Source organism: Ambystoma mexicanum, chromosome 10 (genome assembly GCF_040938575.1).
Source record: "Ambystoma mexicanum isolate Mex_15411 chromosome 10, UKY_AmexF1_1, whole genome shotgun sequence".
In the NCBI taxonomy this organism is placed as follows: Eukaryota; Metazoa; Chordata; class Amphibia; order Caudata; family Ambystomatidae; genus Ambystoma; species Ambystoma mexicanum.
The window spans coordinates 127,837,539-127,865,031 of record NC_090932.1 but is presented as its reverse complement, the minus strand read 5'-3'; the positions used below and the strand labels follow the sequence as shown (position 1 = coordinate 127,865,031).

At 45.7% G+C, this 27,493-nt stretch overlaps 1 protein-coding gene across 2 annotated transcripts in view; it reads right to left on the bottom strand.

Annotated features, from left to right (window-relative positions):
* Nucleotides 1–3,854: 3,854 nt before the first annotated feature.
* The window catches only part of LOC138491220 (guanylate-binding protein 1-like), a 292,885-nt gene continuing 269,246 nt past the window's right edge, over nucleotides 3,855–27,493 (bottom strand). The window contains exon 11 of one of the 2 annotated variants that reach the window (XM_069617609.1): nucleotides 3,855–4,990. In XM_069617609.1, coding sequence (XP_069473710.1) covers nucleotides 4,859–4,990 — 132 coding nt within the window. In that variant the 3' untranslated portion in view covers nucleotides 3,855–4,858. The remainder of the gene's footprint in view (nucleotides 4,991–27,493) is intronic. The other variant, XM_069617608.1, reaches the window with a different exon arrangement.

The window sequence follows — 27,493 nt, the reverse complement described above, 5'->3', positions numbered from 1 at the left end:
AAAGAATCCTGCATTGTGTGTCAGAGATACGGAAGGCCCTCCTGTGCATCTCACCGAGGCGGAGCAGCAGCAACCGCTGTGGTATCGTCCTTGGCTCCAAGAGCAAAGAAGTGCCAGAAAGAGCAACACAGCCGGTGAGTTGGGAGACTGATGCAAAACCGGTCTTTTTTGAACTCAAGGATGCAAGCGGCAACATTGTATAACGAGCACTGGAACGAATATTGTTTAGTCGTGAGTAAAGCTAAACTGCTAATGAATGTTTGAACTTGAGAAGGAAAGATACGATAGCATTCACATAGTGGTCCGGCACCGTTGATGTGCTCATTCCAAAGTCTCTGTAAGGTATCCCGCCAAGGGAAACGAAAGATAAGAATAATTGAGTGAAGTTAATCGAAGTGTTCCTGCAAGAGTTTAAGAAAAACCCATGGCACATTCGAAAGTCTTCGATTTTGATATCAAGAGGATCCGAGCTCAAATGAAGGAGATCCATATCACAAGGATTCAAGCCCGAACGAGGGAGCTCCATATCAAGGGGATCCGAGACTGAATGAGGAAGATCAATGGTCCGAGCCTGAATGAGGGAGACCAAGTGTAAATATAGTGACAAAAAGGGGGTCTCAGAACTCAAAACTTCCCCTTTAACTTCACCCAACTCCTCCTCACCTGAATCTCCTGTTGAGCTTGTAGAAGTCACCCAATCTTGTCTCCCTCAGTATTTCTTTGACTCCTTCTTCTTTTTGGATTTCTTTTGATGTAAATAAGGACGTGGCTCCCCGGAGGCCACCGTGACCGGATGGGTACCAAATCCGGGGGCCTCCCAGGAGCCAGTCCCAAACTCCAGGGAAAAAGCCGTTAGCTGAAAAAACCCTATGTAGCAGATGTAGTCCTTGGATCTGCCGGATGGGACTTTGAGAGAAAGTGCCAGTCAGATTCAGTCTAATAAACGTAGCTCCGTTTGTGAAAAAGTGGTTCCAGTTTGTGAAGAAAAGGAGTCTGGGAGCTGTAGTCAGCAGGCTGGATCTGCTGGAAGAGTTACGATGTGAATAGGAAGACAAGAACAGTCTTAGTGGTATAGATGGGGACTGCAGGATCCAGCATGCACAGCAGGACTGGCTGCACCGTAGGTTCTGCAAGACTGTAGGACTGGCGGCACCGAAGGATAGCGGCCCCGAAGACTGGCGGCACAGAGGGCTCGGCAGAAGGTTGACCAGAAGGATTACTGGTCAGAGAGCCTTGACAGAAAGAAGGATCCTGCCTCAGACACACAGAAAAAAGAAAAGAAATGTAAGGAAGGTAAGAGTAGGTCAGGCAGAATTAAGATAGCGAGAAAAAGAATGAGGGGCGTAGACCCGAAAGACAGGGAAAAAAGCTAATAGGACAGAAAGAGGGAGGAAAGGAACCGAAGAAGGAGATGAGCTTACACCTCAGTGATCTAACCAGATAGACACCGCTAAACAAAGAAAAACCTGTAAGAAAACCGCACCGCGACTGACTGCAGATAGAAATGCGAAGGGTAAGGTTGGAGAAAAAGGCTTCTTTAACACAGAGAAACACGAGCAACAAGGGCAGCGACCAAAGGTCTGAGTAAACGATGATACAACGCACCAACGTTATGGTGCGTATGATGCATATACGTTTCGGACGCCATCTTGGTAGTCGACTAGACCGTTACCATGAACTAATGGCATCCATGTTAGGTGTATTTCCATCGATACCATATCTTCCACGGTTGCTGCATAACAGGGGGTCTCAGCCTGAAGAGGGAGACCCATGATGAACATTGAAAGCGAGCGCTTGTGCATGTGAAAATCCTGATAGGAACGTAACTTTGAGGCTTTGTTATGACAGATCCTCTGAAGTAAGAGACCGTTATTGGAAAGAGGCTTTGGCAGAAGGCCCTGGTGTCTGTGCTTTGAACTGTATCATCGTGCGCAAGAAGCCAGAGTGTGTGCAAAGCTCGAACATGCCGACTTGCCCTGTGCTGAAAACGCGGGGAAAGGAAGCCAACTGCTCAACCGTCCTGACATATTATTTCTTGAACACTTTTCTATTGCATACATCATTGTCCCACACTCTTTTGTATTTAGAAGTAAGGATTGGCAATAGGATTATCAATATAGGCCCTCTTATTTGACAGAGACTTGACTAGGACTGCGTTATTATTATTTGATGGTCGTAGCTTGCTCCCATCCTTAGCTTTAGTTTTAGATAGGCGTTTGACCAACCCATTTCAAGTTCAATAAACACCCTTGAACTGTGATCACTTGTGTCTGTCTTCAATGTTTGATACCATGCCTCCCTTACACTTGCCATTCCATAAACATATCAGCTATAAGCTGTTTCAAGACATTTATCTTAGAATTAAATAGGTTGTTAGAACATATGCAAGATTCATCTAAATTAGCCACATAGAGGTTGGCCAGATTGGGAGCAAAAGCACACATGGCCATGCCTTTTTTCTGAAGGTAGATTACACCTTTGTATTTGAAATTTGATTTGAACAAACTGATATGCAAGCATTCAGCTGTATATTTGTTGGGCACCCAGTGGAGCCTGTCTCTTCCCACTAGGTCTGTGCCCAAGAAATGTACTGCTTCTTTTTGAAGTACACTTTTATAGAGCTATTCAACAAGATTGGTGAGACACCTCGCTCGTGTCTTGGAGACAAGTTCATAGACAAAAGTTCCAAAAGCCACAGCCTGAGACTATTGTTTACCTGGTGGGCTGTTCATGTCCTTATGTCGTTTTACATTCAGTAAGCCCTCTTTCTTTACTTCACTAGTGAGGTTTTTAATGTGTCTTCTCATGATTTGTGTGGGATCCTGTGAGATTTCCATTTTGTATTTTTCTTTTTGTATTTATTAGGTAGTTTGGAGGATATTTCTACCAGAGTTTGTAAACAGGCTAAAGTACAGATATCTGTGGCAAACTCTAAGCAGAGTACCTTTACAATTTGAAGTGGTAGAATTGTTGAGAGCAAGCTAGGTGAGGGGGTAGTGCAGATTAACATAGAGAGGGGACACTTACAAGGAAGCACACATAAATAAGATAGGCCTTCAGGACTTGGGCCAATATTTACACAGGTTATATCTACATAGGCTGGATAGTCCGATGTGGAGGAATTCCATGGGAGTTAGGGATTTCCCATCGCTGGCTAGCAAATGAAGCTTGAGTCTGGTTTGGAACACATCAATGGATTCTAATGGTTTGATGAACTTTGGAGCATTCCAGTGAGGGTGGGAAGTTACCAGAAAGAGTAGAAGTGGAAGTAGGCACAAGGGTGCAGGAGGCAGAGAGGCTGTCAGGTGATGAGGATCATATAGGTCAAGAGAGAGTAGGGAAAGATGGAATCAGCAAGGTAATGGAGTGCTGGGTGGCCATTACTTGATTTGAGGAAGAGTAGTAGAAACATGAAGAGGAAGCAATTTTGCATTGAGTGCCACCCAGCATGTGGGTATGATATTGAGTTGGGAGAGGCTCTAAATAGGTTGGATTTAAGTAGGTTGTAAAGGGCTCTTGTAGCAAAGTTGAGAACTTAGCTTACAAAGTGCATTCGTCTTTGTGTGTCCGTCCTATTGGACACTTGCGTACAGTGAGATAGTTCACTTCCAGGTCAACCAGCCTGACGCACCTCACACCGTGACTGTTGATACCAATATATCATTTGTTCAGGATCAATTCTTATGTTTGTTTCTGTATCCCCTGTATACCCGCACTAACATGGTGCCACTTGTGCCTGACACCCCTGGTTCTGCACCTGCAAGCCATGCCACAATCTCCAGACCGCGAACACAGCTCGCTCATTCAGGCGACATGTTCCGACTTAACCTCTGTCTCCAATAACGACCAACTGCTAGATTTAGAAATGTTTATTGCACACTAGATTTTATCCACACTACGCGCGCAACGCGCGTAAAATATATTAAGAATCACATTATGAAAAAGAAAACATTTTCATTACATGTTTGAAATTTGAAGAAACAACAAGCAAATGACGTCACACCGCATTATTAATGAGTAAATCCTTTACATCACTGTGCACTACTGTATCAAAATGGACTGGCACATTTTGGGAGTACATGGGCATATGATACCCTTGTGTGGAAAATATCTATCCAAAAGTCGAGACTGTTTGCTTTGTCAATGCCGGTTTACGTGTGCCCCACAGACTGAGATATATCGATTATTAAGTTGTCTATCTTTTTCACCATAAAACCCAGGATGGTGCAGATTTATCGTGGGTCTTCTAGTTTTGCTTAATTTACTATTCAATATGGCGCCGTGGGATGACTATAAAACAACAACCTGTCCTAAACGTGAATGTTTGGAGCCAGGAAAGCAATGTACGGTTACTTGTGAGCAGACCTTGTGTTTGGGAGCCAATGCGATATGGATGTTTTTCCAGCCACATTCTTAGGGTTAAAATGAACCACCAGGATTATTTGGGCTGGTGATTTGTTGCATCTGTTTTAACTCGTTTCTGGCATTACAGCAGTGGAATAACCATATGAAAATGAGCCTTGACTTACCACGAGGCCATGTCTCCTCTGCAAGGGAATAAAGCAACCCCAGACATGTTGCAGCTTTTGGGGGGTTTATCAGTGGTGTGCCTGGTGAGGCTTAGCATGACATAATGACGTATCCCACCCATGACAATGGAGTGACGCTATGAATCTTGCCATGTAGAGAGATCAATATTTAAGAAATACTCAGAGGTAAGGGACTAGATCACAGTCTGGACAGATGGTAATTGGCTAGCAGCCATTCATGGGTTTAGCTTCCATTTGTCTGTAATTAGCATCAGTTCCTGCTTGCTGTCACATATATAAGTTCGGTCTAGACGTAGACCTCTGTCTTTCTACAGTATAACACATCCACCACTGGATGGGGGCCTTGAACTGGCAGCTATCTGTTCTTGTAGTCTCCGGATCTCTTCTTGCATCTGTTGATGCTGCTTGTTGGCCCCCTCTTGAATCAGCAGCGCTTGCTCCTATGGAATAAATTAGACACATGTGAAACAGTTGCAGCTCCTTGAATATCCTGAGAACACACCTCAGAATATCCAGGCAAAGGCATTTAGAAACAACAGTGCAACCTATAAGCAAGATCTGACCTACTCACCCAGGACAAATATTCGAAAAGTATCTAACCTTGCCATACAAGACAGGGATCGGGCTGGGCTCTCTTTTAAAATGTGCTTAGCGGCAAGGACATTCATTAGGGGTACCCAAGCATTGCAATTGACACCTGGAAGCTGCTGTTTGCAATTCCTAAATGCTACTTTTTAACTTCTCTGATTTAATCAAGTGGACTACTAAGCTTTTCATTTTAAAATAAGTCTGCTTTTATCTTTAAATTGTTCTAGTGGTTGTACTGCGTGCCTATTATCATCAGCTAGCCTTTGAATTTTTTTTTTATTTGACTCTTTCCGATAGTATCACAGAAACGGACATGATGTAACATCACTTTGTGGTATGTTGCTGGCAGGGATGCCAATTCATCAAAAAAAGAGCAGGGTTAGTGAAGTGTCATCACTCTCCTCATGCCACGAAGTGATATCACATGACATTTCACACTGATGGTATCACATGAACATCACATGACTTTTAACCACAATGTCAACACCTGAAGTGATTGACAGGTGTAAAAAAACACATAAATGCTTACATTTTATAAAAATACCAAACCAGTACTAAAGTAGACATACGACTTTTGTAAATACCCACCAAATTTGAACTAGGGTGCTGCCTTGATGGGCCATGGAAGGGGTCATGTTATGACAAGGATAGACCCAGTAGAACCAACATAGGCCAGGGGCACTGCCATGTATGGCACTACAGTCTTATATGGTCATTTACTGCCAATGTATACCAATATAGCTGCACATGTCAGGTCTAGTAATCATATGGCAAGTAAAGCTCAATTTTCTCAAGGGCTGCAATAATACAGTACGGCTAATGCAGCCTTTGTCTTAGGATACTGACATCTCATGTCTGTTATAGCCTTACAGCCTAGGTACTGTCAAAATATTTAAGTTAAAGATTTATATATCCAGTTCCTTCTTTCATATGCCAAGCGCATCCTCAAATGTCCAGTGATATCACACAATTTCAGTTTCCTCATACACCTGTAAGGAGGTCATGGTATCAACAGTAAGACAGACACAAGTGACCACACTTCAAGGGTGTTTATTGAACGTCAAATGAAAGGGTCTGAAAAACACCAATCTAATCTTAAATCTAATGATGGGAGCAAACTACGACAATCAAATAATAACGCAGTGTCAAGGATGGCACTCTGTCAAGAGTGGCACAGGGCCCCCAGGTAGGGTTTGGGTGGCTGTGCTGATGTAAGGTGACAGATAAGTACACACACAGCAGGAAACTCATCAAGAAAGAAAAGTAGGCAACTGTAGTTGTGAACAGAAAGGGGCAGGAAATACAAAGATACAAACAAACTGGATTCCCTCTTGGGGTGTATGCAGATATGGAAAAAGAGTGTTCCACGGACCTTAGGAAAAACTCTAGCCTTCTGCACAGTTTGCTATTACAGAGGCCCACTCTGTCTGCTCATGGCTGGGAACAACAGCTGTGGGTGTCTGTTAAACAGAAAACGCGACAAGGGAAGGGGCAGAGGTTGCCTGCTAGAAACCAACAGTCAAGCTCTGTACAAAGGATCAACATAAGACACAAGAGAGACAAGAACAGAAATAATCAAGGACAAGGAAGTCTAAGAGAAATCTAGCAGAAGGGAATGAAGGAAGAAACTGTAACGCTCACCTGACTCCCACGGGGGCGCTGGCCTGGTTCGCGCTGCCGTGACCTCGTCTAAGATGATGCGCAGGGTTCGGAAGACGGACTGGACCAGGCCCCAGATCTGGCTTGTCTGACTCGCAGAAGTATCCTTCTGTAGGTGAGAATATGGGGTTAACTGTCTGCGGGGTAATGCAATAGGCCTCCCACTTACCCCTCTCACCCTCCTCAAAACCCTTCTGTGCTTCCCCGTAGCGTCTCACCTTAGGGTCTGGAAGGACGAGCTCTCCATCCTGCTTCTGATGCAGGGGCGCGTTGGTATCCAGTTACGTCACTGGATTTTCGGATGGGTGAGAACCAAACTTGCTTGGCTTCCAGGTAAGTTTTCTGTAAGTGGTTCCCCTTGTGTCCATGCATTAATGTTCTAATGCTAGTGTCTTTTTCCCCATAGGGGCCGGGGTACGGAATGCCGGGGAACAGGCACCGACCCGAGGTGAGCGGTGAAATCCTTGTGGAAATCAGGTAAGTCTTTAATGAGTGTTTTGGTAATGTCTTTTCATTCACTCATTAACGCTGATGTCTTTTTCCCCTTAGGGGCCGGGGTCCGAAAATGCCTGGATGCGGCGCGGACCCGAAATGAAAAGGGAATGACCCAACAGGTAAGTCTTGACATGGAGTTTTAGCTTCCCTTTTCCCTTCTTTCTCTCACCTTTGTTCTTGTCTTTTTCTCCCTAGGCGCGAGGGCGCGACTGCGAATCCGGATGGTCGCTGCTGAACATGGAGGCGCCCTGTAAAGGTGAGTAGAATGCGGCGCTGCAGCGATCGATGCAATGTGCTTTTAAAAATAAATGTCTTCCTTTTCAGGATTGTCGGCGAAATGTCTCTGGGATGCAGATTTAGCAGGTGAGGCCATTTCCTTCTTCTGTTCTCTTGTTCCCTTCCTTTGCAGGTGATTCAGGATGCTGGCAGGTGTGGCAGAAGTCAAGATGCAGGAGCAGACACAGTGAGTGTCCAGCTGCTAGATGCAGAACAACGCGAAGCACGTGTGGCTGATCGGGTGTGGTTTAAATAGCCTTGGAAGAAGTTCCTAGAATGTGTCCTTCCTCCAATCAGGTATGTATCCTTCCCCGACCACGCCCGGGTGATAAATGAGTCCCACAGGTAAAGTAGTTCCTTTCAGGCCTCAAGGAGGCCGGGGTTCTGCAGCATGGTCTACATCAGGTAAGTGCACCCAAACACTTTCATAATGAGCCTGGCGCCTATGGCACCAGGACTGACGTTTTCTATGAGCCTGGCGCCATGGGCGCCAGGACGCTGTCCAAAGGGCCCCTATAAGGGGTTGCTGGGACCTTCCCCGGGGACTTGATGTCCGCTTTCGGGGACGCAGGGCCTGAGCCGGCTCCCCGGGAGCGGGCATCGTGGCAGCACTCCCCCCAAGCCCCCACCCAAGGTTGTTCCCTCCGGGGGTTTTGGTTTGTTTGGGAAGAGTCGGTGGAATCTCCTGACTAATCGAGGTGCATGCACATGGTCACTGGGTTCCCACGACCTCTCCTGAGGTCCGTACCCCTTCCAATCAATTAGGTAGAAAAGCTTTGACCTAAACATTTTTGAATCTAAAATGTTCTTCACTTCGAATTCGGGTTCCCCATCTATTTGAATAGGTTCTGGAGGTTTGAGTAGTCGGGTTCCGGGGACCACAGGTTTCAGAAGTGACACATGAAAAACAGGGTGAATTCGCATATTAGCTGGTAAATCAAGTTTAACCGCTACTGGGTTAATTATTGCCGTAATAGAATAACGTCCCAGATATTTTGGGTTAAAAGTTCGAGGCCCTTTGAGCGGTAAATATCTGGTAGCTAACCACACTTGATCCCCAATCTGATACGGAGGTGCTTCACTCCGATGTAGGTCAGCATTCTCCTTGTATTTTCTCTTGGCTTGTTGTAAATGCGTGGTTGCCTCTTTGAAGGCTCGGGTAATGGTAGAATGCAGATGTTCTACTGCGGGCACTCCGAGGCTCTGAGGTGAGTCGAGGTTTGAGGTTCGAGGGTGATGTCCAAACAAGGTATAAAAAGGACTATGGCCAGTTCCAGAGTGTACCGAATTATTATATGCATATTCGGCTATCCAAAGAATGTCTTTCCAGTTGCTTTCAGATTGCTGTAACATACACCGTAAGTACTGCTCAAGGGGCTGATTTGTCCTCTCGGTCTGACCATCGGTCTGAGGGTGGTGACTGGTCGATAATCTTACGTCGATTTGTGCCATTTGACAACATTTGCGCCAGAAGTGGGAAATGAATTGGCTTCCCCGGTCAGAGATTAGTATAGATGGGAATCCATGTAGCCGAACAATATGTTCGAGGAATTCTTTGGCTAGGACAGAAGCTGAAGGTAAACCTTTCAAAGGAATGAAGTGGGCCATTTTGGAAAACAAATCCACAATTACCAGAATGGTATTGTATCCCAAACAAGGAGGCAAGTCTGTAATAAAATCCATTGATAGGGTGTGCCAGGGTGCTGGCGGTATGTCTAGAGGTTGAAGGAGACCGGCTGGTCTTTTCTTTTGACCTTTATTTTGGGCGCAAACACCACAGGACATCACAAAAGATTTAACATATTTTCGCCAAGAGGGCCACCAGAATTGTCGTTTCACCTTTTCCATTGTCTTGGCAATACCGGGGTATCCCTCTATTAATGTATCATGATAACCTGAAATAACTAGTTTGTGTAAATCCTTGTGCGGCAGGAATAAGCGTCCTTGGTAATAAGGTAAACCATTATCTATGGTAAAGTCTGATCCCCTTTGTATATAATCCTGTAGGACTGTAGGGTCCAGGAGTTGTTTCACTCTGACTTGAATGTCTTCAAGCGTCTGTAACAAAGTCATGCCTAGAATTCTCTGTTCGGGAATTATTGGTACTGGTTCTGAGTTTGTATCAGATTCTCCCATTCCAATTCGGGATAAGGCGTCTGCTTTGCCATTTTTGCAGCCAGGTCGATAGGTAATCACGAAATCAAATTCAGCGAAAAACAAAGCCCATCGGAGCTGCCGTGATGACTGAGCCTTGGCGGTTTTCAAATACTGTAAATTCCGGTGATCAGTGATCACTGTGATGGTATGTCGAGCGCCAAGCAGGTAATGCCGCCAGGCTTTAAAAGCGGACTTTATGGCTAACAGTTCTTTGTCAGTGATTGCGTAATTAATCTCTGGTGCCGAGAATTTTCTGGACCAAAATGCTACGTGATGCAGTTGGTTGGTTTCAGGATCTCTTTGAGACAGAACTGCTCCCATGGCTAGGCTGGATGCGTCAGTTTCGGCGACATACGGGAGATCTGGACGTGGGTGTTTCAATATAGGTGCGGAGGTAAACTTAGCTTTTAAATCCTGGAAGGCCTGCTCGGCTTCTTCAGACCATTCAAAACGTTTATTTTTCCTCAAGAGTGCAGTAATGGGTTGTACTATGCGTGATAATTCCGGGATAAACCTGCAATAGAAATTGGCAAAGCCGAGCATGCTTTGAACCCCTTTTACAGAGCTAGGTGATGGCCATTTGAGGATGGCATCCACTTTTCTTGAGTCCATTCGGACTCCTTTGGGTGTCTGTCACGATTGATGGGAGCGAGCGGACTTTCTTCTAAGTCTGATATATCAATGTCTACCTCCCCTTTCTCCTCACCTGTCTGTTCCGGGACGAGTTCTCGTCTGGAGGTCTTGTTCTTGGGTCTTTTCTTCTTTGTGAAGAGATACGGCCGTCCGCGGGAAGAAGCCACCCTGATTCCCTGATAAACAGGGAAGCAGCCGGCCCCCGTCCCGCAGGAACCAATATGAGAGGAAAAAAGCAGCCGCTTAAAAAAACCTCTCTACGGATGTAGCTGGTACTGATGCTGTTCGGGAAGCGATGACCAATTTCGTCCGGTATATGCAGGAAAGAGCAGGAGCAGTGGATATGAAGGTAAGTTTCTTGATGCCGCAGAAAACCGGAGAGTCCGGATTGCGGAGATGCTGGTACTGAGCAAGGAGCAGTGCAAAGGACTGGAAAGGAAGCACCGGCAGGGACCAGGGACGCGGTCCGAGAGAAAAGAAGGAGAGGAGAGACCCAATACGGTAAGGGAACCGTAAGGACGGGATAACAGGGAAGGGGAAGGAAGGAGGAGAAAGCTAGAAGGGAAGAAACCGCGTGAGAAGCAGCGAAAAAACAACAGGTACGAAGCAAGGTACGAAGTAGCACGGCAACAAGGCAAAAGGAAAGAAAGTTGCAACGCACAGAGCCCAGAGAAGGGCGTGGCTAAAAACGGAAACAAGAGAAAAAGACTAGACCGTCAAACCAGGAAGTGAAAGGAAAAAACACGGGACAGTCTAATGGCGCCGCCAACGCCAAGCCTTCCATAACCGCCAGCGACCACCAAAAGACGGCGGCATGACAGTGCCAGGATGAAACCGAGAAACTCAACTTCTGTGGTATGGAAAACACATTTCTCCAGTTTAGCAAATAGTTTGTGTTGGCGCAGTTTTTCCAGAACTGCCCTAACGTGTTTTCTGTGATCAGATTCCGAAGAGGAGTACACTAGAATGTCATCGATATAGACGACAACACAAACATCGATGAGTTCCCGAAGGACATCATTCATGAAGAATTGGAAGGCAGCAGGCGCATTGCACAACCCGAAAGGCATTACCTGGCATTCAAATAATCCATATTTTGTACGGAAGGCTGTTTTCCATTTGTCGCCTTCTTTTACTCGCACCAGATGATATGCCCCCCGGAGATCTAACTTGGTGTATATGCAAGCGTCCTTCACCTGGTCAAGGAGTTCAGGAATCAGAGGCAGAGGATAACGGTTTTTAACCGTTATCTGGTTCAATGCGCGGTAATCGATACAAGTTCTACGGTCGCCTTCTTTTTTAGGCACGAAGAACAAAGCCGAGGATGCCGGGGACTTTGACGGGCGAATAAAACCATTGGCGAGGTATTGATCCAAATATTGTCTCAAATGCAGGTTCTCAAGTTTGGTAAGGGCATAAATCCTGCTACAAGGGGGTTGTGCACAGGGCACCAGATCGATTTGGCAATCGTACGATCGGTGAGGAGGTAACGTGTTGGCCTGTTCCTTTTGGAAGACGTCCTGAAAGTCCTGGTATTCCGGAGGTAATTGCATGGAGGCAGAGGTTACAGATGCTAGATTCATCTTCAGGTTTTCTGGGCAGCATGTTTGTGCACAATCCGGGAAGGTTATTCTCTTAGCTCGCCAATCAATTCGAGGATTATGTGTCTCTAACCAAGGAATTCCAAGAATAACCTGAAACTGTGGAGCCTTGATTACATCAAACACAACTGCCTCCCGATGGCCGTCAGGAATAAGAGTCACCCCAGTAGTGGAATATGTTACCGGTCCAGAGGCAATTTCAGTTCCATCGACTGTGGTGATGACATCTTTGCTGGTTTTAGGACGGAGAGGGAGGTTAATCCTAGAGGCCAATTCACGATCCACATAGTTTCCAATAGCCCCACTATCGATGTATGCCTTTATTGCATGCAACCGCTTAGGCTTTTCTGGATCTACGAGAACCATTGGCACAATGAAATGCGAGGTCTGAGAGTTAGTTTTCAAGCTCGGCAAGCAGACCCCTACGCTTGTCGGGCTGAGTCGTTTCCCGAAACAGAGTCTTCATGGTTTTTATCAGCGGCTTCTACCGCTTTTCGGGGCGGTTTTGCCGGGCAATCTCGTAGAAAGTGTCCAGAGTTCCCACAATAAAGACATAATTTTAACTGACGCCTCCTTTCACGTTCCTTTTGAGTTAAGGGTTCTTTAACCCCTCCAATTTGCATAGGCTCAGAGACATCAACTCCCTTGGGGTTAGCATGGGTCTTGACCAACACCCGGGTCTCAAACCTGGACCGATCTGTTTTGAAGTCTGTGATCCAATTGGACCACTAAGTCTATATATTCTGTGCATTCTTGGGGTGGATTTACAACTTGGGCCAAGACATCTTTAAGTTCTCCGCGTAGACCTCGATAAAATAACGTGACTCTTTTATCCTCTGGCCATCCCGTTTCCACAATTAGTCTATTAAAGTTTGCAATATACGATAGGAGGTCCTGATTGCCCTGTCGCAGGAATAGAAGTTCGTCATCCAGAGCCTACCCCTGAGAGTGTCGAGCAAATAACCTTTCCATGCTTGCTTGAAATCCTTGAAAATCACGGAGAATCGGGTCATCTTGAGTAACCAGTGGAACTGACCAATCGGCAGCGCAGCCGCTGAGATATGACAATGCAAAGGCTACTTTGGTCTGATCATTAGGGAAGGCCCCAGGTCTGCATAGGAAGTGCAAACGACACTGATTCATGAATACGGCGAATCGTTTGGGGTCCCCAGCAAAGCGTTCAGGTGGGGCCAGCGGAATGTTTCCAGGTAGATTAATCTGCACAGGGTTACTGGGAACCACAGGAGCGGGGTTCCCTCCGGAACAGGGTAGAGGAGTTTGTCCAGCTTGACCTTGCAAAAGCTGTCTGGCCAGGTCATCAGTTCTTTCCTTTGATATTATTAATTCCCTCTTGAGGGCATTAGTCTCTTGACGAGCGGCATGTACTTCGGCCCTTAATTCCCCCAGTAATTGGGCCAACTGATCAGTCTCAGAAGTTTCCATAGCGCCTGGGTGGGAATTTGTAGGAAGACTTCGCGTTCTGTAATGCTCACCTGACTCCCAGCGGGGCGCTGGCCTGGTTCGCGCTGCTGTGACCTCGTCTAAGATCATGTGCAGGGTTCAGAAGACGGACTGGACCGGGCCCCAGATCTGGCTTGTCTGACTCGCAGAAGTATCCTTCTGTAGGTGAGAATATGGGGTTAACTGTCTGCGGGGTAATGCAATCGGCCTCCCACTTACCCCTCTCACCCTCCTCAAAACCCTTCTGTGCTTCCCCGTAGCGTCTCACCTTAAGGTCTGGAAGGACGAGCTCTCCATCCTGCTTCTGATGCAGGGGCGCGTTGGTATCCAGTTACGTCACTGGATTTTCGGATGGGTGAGAACCAAACTTGCTTGGCTTCCAGGTAAGTTTTCTATAAGTGGTTCCCCTTGTGTCCATGCATTAATGTTCTAATGCTAGTGTCTTTTTCCCCATAGGGGTCGGGGTACGGAATGCCGGGGAACAGGCACCGACCCGAGGTGAGCGGTGAAATCCTTGTGGAAATCAGGTAAGTCTTTAATGAGTGTTTTGGTACTGTCTTTTCATTCACTCATTAACGCTGATGTCTTTTTCCCCTTAGGGGCCGGGGTCCGAAAATGCCTGGATGCGGCGCGGACCCGAAATGAAAAGGGAATGACTCAACAGGTAAGTCTTGACATGGAGTTTTAGCTTCCCTTTTCCCTTCTTTCTCTCACCTTTGTTCTTGTCTTTTTCTCCCTAGGCGCGGGGGCGCGACTGCGAATCCGGATGGTCGCTGCTGAACATGGAGGCGCCCTGTAAAGGTGAGTAGAATGCGGCACTGCAGCGATCGATGCAATGTGCTTTTAAAAATAAATGTCTTCCATTTCAGGATTGTCGGCGAAATGTCTCTGGGATGCAGATTTAGCAGGTGAGGCCTTTTCCTTCTTCTGTTCTCTTGTTCCCTTCCTTTGCAGGTGATTCAGGATGCTGGCAGGTGTGGCAGAAGTCAAGATGCAGGAGCAGACACGGTGAGCGTCCAGCTGCTAGATGCAGAACAACGCGAAGCACGTGTGGCTGATCGGGTGTGGTTTAAATAGCCTTGGAAGAAGTTCCTAGAATGTGTCCTTCCTCCAATCAGGTATGTATCCTTCCCCGACCACGCCCGGGTGGTAAATGAGTCCCACAGGTAAAGTAGTTCCTTTCAGGCCTCAAGGAGGCCGGGGTTCTGCAGCATGGTCTGCATCAGGTAAGTGCACCCAAACACTTTCATAATGAGCCTGGCGCCTATGGCGCCAGGACTGACGTTTTCTATGAGCCTGGCGCCATAGGCGCCAGGACGCTGTCCAAAGGCCCCCTATAAGGGGTTGCTGGGACCTTCCCCGGGGACTTGATGTCCGCTTTCGGGGACGCAGGGCCTGAGCCGGCTCCCCGGGAGCGGGCATCATGACAGAAACAGTACAATAGAAATGGGTAAACTAAAGGGGAGGACAGAGGAGTCAAGGAAGAGAAGGAGAGGGATCAAGAGCAAGGGAATGCCAACAAGGAAGAGAGCAAGGGAGCAGCAGCCAGGAAAGAGGGGGGCTGCAAACAAGGAAGCAGGGCTGCAGTACCAAATCGTACAAGGTACAGAAAAACTGTAGTGGATTGCAGAGGACTGTAGTAAGCTGCTAGGCAGAGAGTCCAGAGGAGCAGGACTGAGAGCTGCAGTAGGTGGCAGACAGAGCCCAGAGGAGTAGGGCAGCAAGGAGCGAACCCAAAGGAACAGGGCGTGGAGGCAGAGAGACCAGAGGGTCAGGGCGGAAAGCAGAAGAGAGTAGCAGGCTGCAAGGCAGGGAGCCCAGCGGAGCAGAGCAGCAAGGAGCGAGCTCAGAGGAGCAGAGCAGCAAGGCAGGGTGCCCAGAAGGCTATGGCTGTAGGCAGCGGGGTGTAACAGGCTGCAAGACAGGAAGCCCAGAGGAGCAGGGCTGTGAGGCAGGGAGCCCAAAAGGCTAGGGCTGTAGGCAACAGGGTGTAGCAGGCTGCAAGGCAGAAAGCCCAGAGGAGCAGGGCTGTGAGGCAGGGAGCCCAAAAGGCTAGGGCTGTAGGCAGCAGGGTGTAGCAGGCTGCAAGGCAGGAAGCCCAGAGGAGCAGGGCTGTGAGGCGGGGAGCCCAAAAGGCTAGGGCTGTAGGCAGCAGGGTGTTGCAGGCTGCAAGGCAGGGAGCCCAGAAAGAGCACTGGAACAAAAGCAGGAAAATGCAGCAGCAGGAACAGCATACAAATTCGAGTAAAAAGGCAAAAAGGGGCTGGGAGGACTCTTGATGCAAGAGACTGAGCTCCTGCAGGCAGCTGCTTAAATACAGCCCTGCCCTGTACTGAGGCAGGCTAATTGGCAGCACCTGGAGCAGCACACCTGAATACAATCTGCCTCCTCCCTCTCTGGTCCTGAGATGGTGGAAGCAGCACTGATACCTAGGGCTTCTGGGGATTGTGGTTCCAATGCTGATGAATGGTAATGGCCAGGAATTGATAGCTGTAGCAAGGTGCATTGTGGTACATGTAGTTAGTTGAGTTATATAAGAAGGCACCAAAGTCACGCAAATGGGAATTAAGTACCAAAGTGTGAATAGGGGTTGTTCCAAGAGTATTCTGAAGATAAATGAATAACAAATAGTCCATGATGGTTGCCAATGTGTGCGCCCATGGCGCAGGCATGACACGCAGTCCTAGTGATGTCTTGTCAAAATTAAAGGGGCTATACTAATAAACCTATTGCCATTCCTAACCTCCAAATACAAATAGTGTGGGAAACCATATTATGCAAAACAAAAATATTCAAGAAATCAAATATCAGTATGTTCAAGCCGTTGGCCTCCCTTCACTACGTTTTCAGCACGGGACAAGGCGGTACACTCAAGCTTAGCACAGTCTTTGTCTTCTCTGGCACGAGGGTGCAGTTCAAGCTTTAGCATCAGGGCCTTCTGTGCCCAAGTCTCTTTGTCTTTCAAAGTCTCTTCTTTCAGAGGGCCTGATGCGACAAATAAACAATATGTTATTTTCCTCTCTGAGGGTTCACACATACTCAAATTTTTAGGTAACTCACTATTCATCTTGGATCCCCATCAGCCAGGCTCAGATCCCCTTTAATACAAATTAGGTAGAATTTCATGTGTTCAGTTTCGCGGGGGATTCATTACTCACCTCGGATCCCCCTCAGCTGCACTCAGATCCGGTTTAACACAATGTTCAATCAGTCTCCCTCTGCCGGGCTCAGACCAATTTAATTCTCTTTAACACAAAACGTATTTTATCCCAAAAGCTTTCAATTGATCTCCCTTGTTCGGGCTCGGACCAACTTAATTTACTTTAACATTATCTTGTTCAATTGATCTCCCACGTTCGGGCTTGGACCAACTTAAATCACTTGTCATCAATTCGTTAGGCACTGGATTTTGTTAGATTTTCGAAGAAGTTAGATTGTGCACTGGATTTTGCTTAACCTGTCGCAAGACCGCTTCGATGCACAGTTCTTTGCCACTCTTTCACCTTTCTCCACTCTTAGTTGGATACTTTACAGAGACCTTCGAATGAGCACGCACGCTGTGCCAGACCACTCTGTCAAAGGTATTGTATCTTAGTTTCAAAGTTCAATCACTCATCTGTTGTTCAATTTCACTTGCGTTGGTTATCGCATGCGTTTTAACACACTGTCCACTTCAGCACTAACCATAGAATGTTGCTGCTTGCAACCTTGGTTTCAGCGCAGACCAGTCTGATATCAGTCTCCCCAACTCACCGGCTGTGTTGATTTCATGGTACTGCTTTGTTGTAGGAGCCAAAGGCAGTACCACAGCGGCAGGCGATTCTCCTCACCTTGATTATCGACGCAGGAGGGCCCCAGGTGCCTTCGACACACAATCCAGGATTCTTCAGCCTCGTTTCCTGGTTTTATGCTTTCTATTCTCAAGGGTTTGTGAAACTAACGGTTTCTCGTCGAAAAGGTCAAGGGCACTTCCCTCCCTGCAATCCCTTTCTGTTTTGCCATATTTCTCCTCGTGTTAAACTGCCACCTTGGAACTAGTGCTTCCGCGTGTATTGTGCCCTGCACAGAGTGTATTCTCGTGCTCCTTTTATTCGCGTTGGGAAGTGTAATGGAAGTCAGGTGTGCTTGATGGTCAAGAATTGCCTGACTCTGCCTGACCATTGAATTGGGACATGTCAGGTATATGGCTCGGGTGTTAGTTTGTTTTCTCTCATAGCGAGCTGTCCGTGAGAAAGTGTTTGTGTTGTGAAAGGGGGGAGGGGAGGGGGGCGGGGGCGGGTTGAGTTCCTAAGTATCCTATCTGGTAGGATGGGGTAAATGTGTTACAGGCAAGGTGATACTGTGTCTCGCTATCCGGTGTCCCACTCCCCGAAGACCCTTCACCCAGGTGATCCTCCCGCACTGGTCCACCCCCAGGAACTGGATCCAAAAGTGATGAGTGTGTCCTGGCGGGTGAGACACCTTCAGGTTTCTCACATATTTGACACCGGATAAAGTCAGAGGAATAGCCAACTGCCACAAAACACTGCACACTCCCTTATTTTCTTTTCATAACATAAATACTTTCAACCTGATGCCAGGATTACAGAGGCAATATCCATCAAATTGTAATCCAAAAGTTCATAAAAAACAAACTGAAAGGGAACCCATGACTCTTCAATGCGTTTCGATCCGTACATGGATCGTCATCAAGAGGACTAAGAGGCTGACCCCACAGCGTTATGCTCATTTTTGCTGCTGACCCTAAATGCCATTGACCATGACATGCCAGTGGCATATATGGCTGAGTAGACCTTGCTAGGGTTCAAACCTGTGACCTGCAGAACACAGATAGATCCCAGCAGTGAACACTTGACCTGCTGAGCTATCTTACCAAACATTTCTCCTTAAATGTGCATACCACAGCATTTGGTAATGGATTGGTTCTGGGTGTGACATTTCGTATTCACATAACAAATATGATTATAGTGCTTGAAAGCAAGAGGCGTATGTTATGGCCCACTAGTAAACCTGATAATAGTAGTGTTATATTTTGTTTCAAAATGAACTGGATGCAACAGTAGAGGGTTGTGGGTAGACAACCTACTAAACATTTATTTTTAACTGCACAATTGATTAAACAGCATAGTGTGTCATAGTTGTAAAGTTCTGCTCGTTAAAAGCTTGTGCCATCCTGCACTTTCCAAGTTGATATTTCAGCAGGGTTGATCAGCACTTCATCCCTTTGAGGTTGATTGATTAAGTACTGTTCATTTCATAGTTATAACACCTATTTTTACAGTGTTTAGAAACAGGAGGAATCAGGCATGAGGCATGAAGTGCTGCTATGCATAATAATTATGATATACCAACTATTTCACCTTTATTACAGGAAAATCTAGGCCACGAAAACATCAAATGTGGAGTAATTCTGCAAACAACTATAGGCCTCAGAAACATAAAACAATCAAGTTGACTCCAAATAAGAAGCTCTGCATTTGGGGCACATACTCTGCCTTGCTTATATTGACGAACACAAATCTACACCTTTGCAAATAAAGCACAACAGAAAGTCAAACTTCACAGGGTGAATTCTGAAAATAAATTGGGTTCTAAGAATACATTTTGTTATTTTTCTTCAAACTGCCTCTGCATTCCTAAACCAGGGGTCGCAGATGCAGAGCCAGAGGTCGAAGGGAAGTCACCAGGGGTTGCACCTATGACCCCCAAATGACATCATTGGGCCAATGGTAGTACAATATCAAACCACAGGGATCAAAAGACATCTAATACCATTGTCGCTGGCACTATGATTTTGGTCAAATAGGGCAACTGCTTACATTATTAAGTAATTTCTGTATTCTTTCTAAGCCATGTGGGTTACATGAAACAATAGAGGTGCTCATCCAAAATGGACTACTAGGAACAGTCCCGCCATCCATTAAGGATGAGCCAAGCCAGCTCAGCTCAGTGAAATGACTGAGTGCTGCCTCAGCTGTAGCAAGCTGCTGGATGAGTATTTCTGGGCTGCCTTTAACTGTTGTGCTGAATCCTGTGGAGTCATCATTGATCCCCATCCCAAGATCTCCTCCCATGTGGCCAGGGGACGGCAGCCACTACCTGATCCTGACCCTGACCATGGGGGTGGTATTATGAGAGAGAATCACATGGGAGGAGATGGCTGTCGAGGAGATGTGACCCCATCAGGAGGGACGCAGTATTCTTCCCTTCTATGTGAAGAAGACCCTATAATTCAGGTTCCTAGTCATTGCATCGAATGCCAAACCGTCAAATGCCATACCATAGAAAAAAATGCATCGAAAAAAAAGCATTGAATGCATTTTTTTACAATTATTTTTTTATTGGGGTGGGGGTCCCCCTCCAAACCTCCTTTTTAACCTTTAAAAAAGCCATTATAATTAAACTAAACCCTTTACCATTTAAAACAAATGCATTTGATGCTTTTTTTCAATGCCATTTTTCTTATGGTATGGCATTCAACGGTTTGGCATTCGATGCAATGACCCGATACCATAATTCCTAAGTTCCTTATGGCATGCTGTCATTATCCAAATTCCTTTAGTTGTAAAACTCTAATACCGCTTCTTGCCAGACACTCTAGGCAGGGTAACATTTACACCTCATTTGTACATAACACACACAACACCCCCTGTCTCTGATGTTTTTGTGAAAAATACAAATCCCACACAAAATCACCTTTGAAGTCGTATAAAACCTACGGACTCCAACTCCCATAAAACCTCAAGTACTGACACGAGGAAGAAGGAATCTATATGGAACAAAAGAACTAATAAGCTAAACATGCAGACTAGTGGTTTTATTGAACTCCCACTAGGTGGGACATATAAAAATGGTGTCAGCATCTGTAACACGGGGAGAAGACAAATGGAAGAAAGCAGAGCCACAGGAGAGGGCAGAAGCAAAGGAGCGTAACTTGCTGATGAGAACAGGTGTTCTCAAGATGCTGCTGGCAGGCAATTCTTACCGGCGTGGCCACTGCAAGCACCTGGAGAGGACCGCTGGACTACCAGCAACAACAGCAGAGCTGTCGGCAGTGCAGTCAAATCTAAAAGCAGCAGCCATACCGGCGAACGCATGCAGAGACAGCAGAGGAGTCGAGAGAGTGTCTGCAGAGCGGAGAACGCCATCCAAGCTTCACTGCAACAACACGCCACGGGTCGGAGGAACTACCAGACACCAGTGAATTGACCGAGAAATGTCAGGAATCCCAGGGCATACCGACAGGCATGGGGACAAACAAAGACAGAATTTGCAGATATCCTCATATATGAGATGTCAATATGGGGAAGATTGGAGCAAGTGTTGCCATAAGCCAAAGAATGTTAATGAAGGGATTAAAGGACAAAGCTTGAACAAATCTCCATATATGAGATATAGGTACGGGGGAAAGTTGAAGCAAGTATTGTCAGAAGCAAATGAATACCATTGAAGAAGGTAAAAAGGTGAACTTGTACAAGTCTCAACATGTGAGAGGTCCATGTGGGGAACGTTGGGGCAAGTACCTCAAGAGAGTATAGACAGTGAAAGGATACAACTGTACTATACTGAAAGACATTGAGAACATTTAAAAGGAAATCCTGGTGTAAGAAGTACATAAGGCAGTAAGTAGTTTGGGGAGAAGATACCTGGCAGGAGAGTATACCAGGGGATCTGTGAAAAGCAGATATCAAAAGAAGGCCTGTTGGACCAAACGTCAGGCAAGTTGAAATAAGAGAACTAAGCTCATATAATGAAAAGATACCTGGTAGGAGAGGACACCAGGGGATCTGAAAAATCTATGAAAGGCTTCCTGGCAGGGGAGTGTACCAGGAGGATCTACATAAGAATAGATTGTTTTGAAAGAGTCATTGATACGTTCACCATCCTTAAAGAACTACCTTCACTATCCTTAGGAAGTAACTACTTAAAAGAGACACTATTGCTATCCTTGTGAAGTGATTATTTGAAAGAAAAACCTTGCCATCCTCGAAATGTGATCACTTGGAAAAGACACTTGTTGCCTTCTTCAAGGAATCATTATTTTCAAGAGACACTTTTGCCATCCTACCTGAGACATCCTGGGGAAGGGAATTCCCCCTCTAGGTCCAATGATTATTTTGTTGGATATATCTATTTGTTTTTTAACACTTTTTATCAAACGTACATCAAAGGCACTTTCCTTACACTTTTAACACTTTTTGTTGTTCATCTTTAGTGTGAGGGTCAGATTAATGTTTTGGGCACAAGGACAGTGTATATAATTTTGATGACGAGACACAGGGCCTGATTACGAGGTTGGAGGTAAGGGGTTACTGGCACTGGTAAGGATGCCGGTGCCGGTAATGCCATACCTCCGTATTCCGAGGTCGGCCGGCTGTTTTTACCAGCCTCCCTTAGGGGGAGCCGCTAAGGGACCATGTAGCTAATAACGGGCCCGCTATTTGCGGGCCCGTTATTAGCTCCTTCCCCATTCCCATTGAGCCCTATGGGGGCTCGAATGGAAATGGGGAATGGTTTTCAGAATGGGGATTTACCGGGTCCTCCAAGGTTGGAATGACCCAGTAAGTCCCTATTCCGACAACCCAGACCCGGAATACGGTAAAGGGGTAGCCACGGTGCTAATAGCACCATGGCTACCTCCAACCTCGTAATGAGGTCCACAGACTGATCTTTAGCTTTAGTTTTCTAGGTAGGGAAACTCTCCTTAGGATAGGGACAGATAGGCCTTTATCCAACTCTCTGATTTCAATAAAAATGTCTGATGTTGAAAACACTACCTCTTTGTGGCCACCTCTCACTTCTGACCCCTCACACTGTCAAAGAGAAATGTGTTGTCCCTTTGACAGTTCAGTATAGTCACCAAGCGGCCATGCCCAATGGGCCATGCACGGCCGGTGGCTTTTTGGTTACTCAGCCTTGCATGGCCCTTTGGGGATGCAGGCTGGGGTACTGCAGGGCTGAACATGCGTGAGGGCACTCAAGCCTCACCACACTTTTAGGGTGCAGGGTTTGCATGATGGAGGTGCTCCAGCTCCTCTGTGCATGTGCAGGAACCATTAAGCACTCTCTTCTTCCTGGATCCTATTGCTTGATGTGCAGGTTTTCATCGAGAGGCAGTGTTGTCTGGAGTGGGATGAAGATAAGAATATATTTTTTAAATGCATGAATGTGTGCATGCGAAGGTTTGTTTCTGTAAGTACGTGTATGAATGAGAGAATCATTTGGGTGTGCATGTGAATGAGAGAGCATGTGAATTTTGCGGGGAGGGGAGGTGGTTGAATCTGTGTGAATGCTGTATGGGTGCATGTTTTAATGGGAGCGTATGAATGCTGATGCATGTGTGCCAGGCCAGGTACTGGGCCTCTGATTGGGCAAGGTGGAAGTCCATTTGTGCAGCTGCATCCAGGAGGACCTACTGTGCCATGTCATTTTTGTATACTGGGCATCAGTGCTCCAGTTAAGATTTTGAGGTGGGAGTATTTTACTCCTTATTTTTAAACTTTGAGAGAGTAAATGTGATTTCATGGGAGTAAAAATGAGTTTTCTCCTTCACAAGATAATAAAACATAAGTGACATCCAGCGGACATGAGCAAAACGTTAACTGTATAGACAAAATTATTATCATGTGGTCCACACCATGGCAAAAAAATCAGATTTCTCTAAGGATCAACAAATAAAGCACAGTGTGCAGAAGCACAAGCACCCTCTTACAAATGGAACCGATGGGCATTAACATTGTGAGCTTCCCCTGCATGCAAAGAATGGGTACAACAGCAGGTCCGCTTGAGTAAGAGCCGTTCACGATTCACTCACACAGAGACGGCAAACCAGGACAACATCAATGCAAACCATCATGTAAAACAGGTGGAGTTAACCCATGCAAGGCAAAGCAAGGGAAGAAGATACCCACACAGAAGAGATAAGGAGTGGGTCTCTGTAGTAGAAGCTCCCGTCACATATGACATGAGCAACATATTCTTCAAGAGTGCACACTCCCTAATATAGAAACGGTATGCCATGGGCCTCTGTAGATAATTCTTTCCTCACATGGAACAGGAATGTTGTGTGTCTCAACCGTACAAGATTAGCACAGATAAGGTCACAGCAGTTGAAGTTCCACTCACTTAGAGATTAAACGTCATGGGAAGGAGCTGTCCAAGCACCCCTGCACTGAACAGGTAAATGAAGGGCCCCAAAGGCAAGCTAGACTCGCATAGAAAGGGAACAGCATAGGCCTCAGCAGTCCAATTACCATCACCAAGAACTTGCCCAGCAAAGGTTAAGCGATCCAAGCTTCCCTCACGTAGACTAGGAATAGCTTTCTAGCAGTGGGATCCCCACCCACATAGAACAGGAACAGTTAGTTGCCTCTGCAGTGCAAGCTCTTCACAGATAGAACTAATATAACATTGATAGCTACTAGTTGAAATAAGAAGGCTAACTCTGCTTCCAGAATCAGAAAAACTTCACATAGTAGGAAGATAGTAAACCATAATTAGAAGGAATTCAAACAGAGAACAACCAATGATTAGTGTACCAATTTCCAGGCACTATTTAACTGGTTCATTTCCTAAAGCATGTCGCACAAGGTTATGTTTAATATTACAGGAGTTTAAGTCACTCAATATGACTTTCATTGTTCCTGCACATTTGATCTCTCCTGTATATATTTTAATTTGTATGACGCAGGTAAACCTGGCCAATTACACAGTAACATAAACATGACTTGTATTCTGAGGTACAATGGTAAAATTGTCTAATGATTAAAGTCTGCATTTACTGGAACTAGTTCTACTTAATGGTATGCCAGTGTTGTGATATGATAGCTCAGAGAGGCAAGTGCTCAATGCTAAAATCTATATGTAATCTCGTGGTCAAATGTTGGTTTACCCTTAGATCCTTCAGGGGTCACGAAACTATCCACTGAGGTAATATTAATCACACTGCTTGGAGGTTGAAGATACCCTGCATGAAGCGCTACGTAAAACAGTTAAATACCTATCTGGATAGCCACTGCAGTAAGCGAGTTTCCATTTAATTACAGATGTAACCATTTCATTTTCGTAACAGTGCTTGCACTGACTGTAGAGTCAGGTTTTGAACGTTTTAAGTGTAGTTTTGAAGATTTGAAAGAGGCTGTGACCACTATGATTGCTGTAATGACAACTACTCATCCCTGAGCAAAAGCATTGATGCCGCTGACCATTTATCATACCATTTACAATGTTGATTGCATGTTAAGGTTTAATGGGCATTTAAACTAGACAATACATACACATCCATGCCCCAGATAAGGTTTTGAGGAGGCAGTAATGTACACACTGTTATAATAATTAGAGTGTAAATTAAATTGTAAGAGTACACATAACGTGCCTTAGTAAGAGTGTAAATAGTATGTGAAAGCCAACCAGAACATGACTAAACTTGTCTAGCTTCAAACAAGTAATTACATTTGTGAAAAACCTTCTCTCACACATTAATATGTATGAACACAACACATAGATGCATCTTGTTGCATCATGCACCGGTAAGATATCTCAGCAGGTTGAGCACTGCCAGAGAGATCTGCAGGTCACAGGTTTGAATCCCAGTAAGGCCAACTCGCCATTCATCCTTCTGAGATCGATAAATGATTATCAACTTCAGCTGGGTGATAACTGTATGTAAATATGTTCTATGTACAGCACTTTGGCGAAAGCCCTATATAAATTAACCATCAGTGTCATTATCATTGATGATAAATGCACACAACACAGGCACTCTGAAAAATACTTCGGTGTAATGCAAGCAAGCATTCACTAATAAGCATAATTTGTTTGTTAAAATAATACTTCCCAATTGTATTAAGTTTTACATCATATTACTGCTATGATCCTAAAATGCTAGAAATATAAATATGCATGCATTATGAAATGCATAATTTTCATGAGCATCTACAGACCCAAAACACAGCCGAAGTTGAGAAGAAAGAAACCATTCCTCCTCTCACTACTGTGTGCTGTTTCTGACAGGCTCAATGCTGCAGCACAGAGAAAAATGTTTGAACGGCCCCTACAAGGCCTGCAATTTCATCCATGCAGATAAGAATCAAAGAGGTGTTCTGGTTTCCATCAAGTCATTTTCCCTTTACATTGCACTCTGCTCTCAAATGGTGCATAAATGGTACGCATAGAAAGATAAAAGGGGTCATATTTACATGTTTTGAATGTGTAAAATGCCCAGTACAGGTTATCTGGAGGCCTGCTGGCCATCAAAGGTAAAGCCAGCATGATGAGGTTTCGTGTGGTGCTGGCCTACACTGGTGAAGCGACATTTTTCTTTACTGTGGCACTGCATTTTTTTGTTACTGCCCATCAAGGGTAAAGGCACCCTGATGAGGGTCCTTATGTGATACTGGCTTACATTAGTGGGGCCATTCAGGGCATTTTCATGACTGCAGCATGGCACTTTTGGCACATGGTTAGCTTGTGCAAGCGGATGTAGGTCACAATATCTCTACCGCAACCACCTGTCAATTAATACTTATCTTTTGGTGTCTTCTCATGCTGCCAAATATGTTTCACCTACATAAGTAGCTTTTAAGCCTCTTTTCTTTTGCAGTTGGTCACCTGGTGCAAGCGGATCGAGGTCATATGATGTCTGCCCATCTACCTGTCAATCACTGCTAATCTTTTGATTTGATACCTACTTGTTTTGTCGCTCTTTTTTCCCCTACTTAAGCAGCCTTGCAGCCTCTTTCTTTTGCAGTTGGTCAGTTTATGAAATAGGATCTAGGTCACATGAACTCTGCCCCACCAACCTGCTTAGACCTGCCGCTTCCTTTTCTTTCTGAACTGATAGATCAAAGTGCATCGCTTGCCCGGGCATCGAAGTAGAGGACAGATAAAGAAAAGGGCAATTCCGGTTTTGTTCTGTTCAGACGAAAAGGTACAAAGACCAAAACCTCTGCTCATCAAATGCCAGGCAAGCTCCCTCTGTCGAAAATACTCATCCCCACCATCACCACTCATTGCCAACCACAACGAAAACCAGCAACCTCAGCCGCATCACCATAGACCCCCATCAGCACTCCATCATACACCACTATACGAAAAATGATGCTCACCAATATCCACTCAGCAATCAACCATGCAGCAGACAAGCAGGCATTACTGAACACCATCTTCATTAAAGAGACCTGGGTGACATCCACCTCCAACCACCTCCTAGATGTACTCATCCCCAACAGCTACAGCATTCTGCAAAGAGACCATCCAATGAAGATGGGTGGAAGCCTCATCATCATTCACAAGGCATCATGGCCATGCACCCAACTGGAAGTCGTCACCATCAGCTCTTTGGAAAACTTCTCCTGTCACTTCTCGCTCTCCCCACCTGACACAGTCCCCTATCACTTCATCTACAGACTATCCAATCCCAACCCCTCATGGGAGACCTCAGGAACTTGGTCATCTTCATTACTCTCAAGCATGCCAACATCATCATCCTCTGTGAATTCAACATCCCTGGCAACCCAGAAACAAAGTCCATGAAGAAAGATCTCCACTACCTTCTTGACACTCTGAATTTAACACAGCACTTGAAAGACCCAATGCACAGGAATGGTAATATCCTTAACCTCAATCACCACCCTGCCTCCCTACCCACCCTCTGTCACAGCTCTCCAATCCTGCTCGACTGGTTCGGCAATATGGCAATTCCCTTTGACATTAGTCACCCCATCTCAGTCACGCATACCCATTGGAAACCCAGCAAACAAGCCTGTAGATCATTCAAGCACTTCCCAGCTCTCAAACAAGAACTCAGCAACCTGTACCTTACATGGGCTGTTCTACCACAGATGAACCAGCACTATGACTTGCTTCTCCAATAACTCAATACCACCCACAAAATCAACATTAACCACCATGTCCCAGTGAAACAACGCAAGCTTAAGCCTAAACCAACCATACCCAGCTGCACTCAAGAGCAAAGAACCATCAGAAAACAAGAAAAGGCTTGGCAACAATCTTATAGCGCATCTGAACTTACCCTGCTCAAAGAACGCCAGGCTACATGCAGATAACTGATCA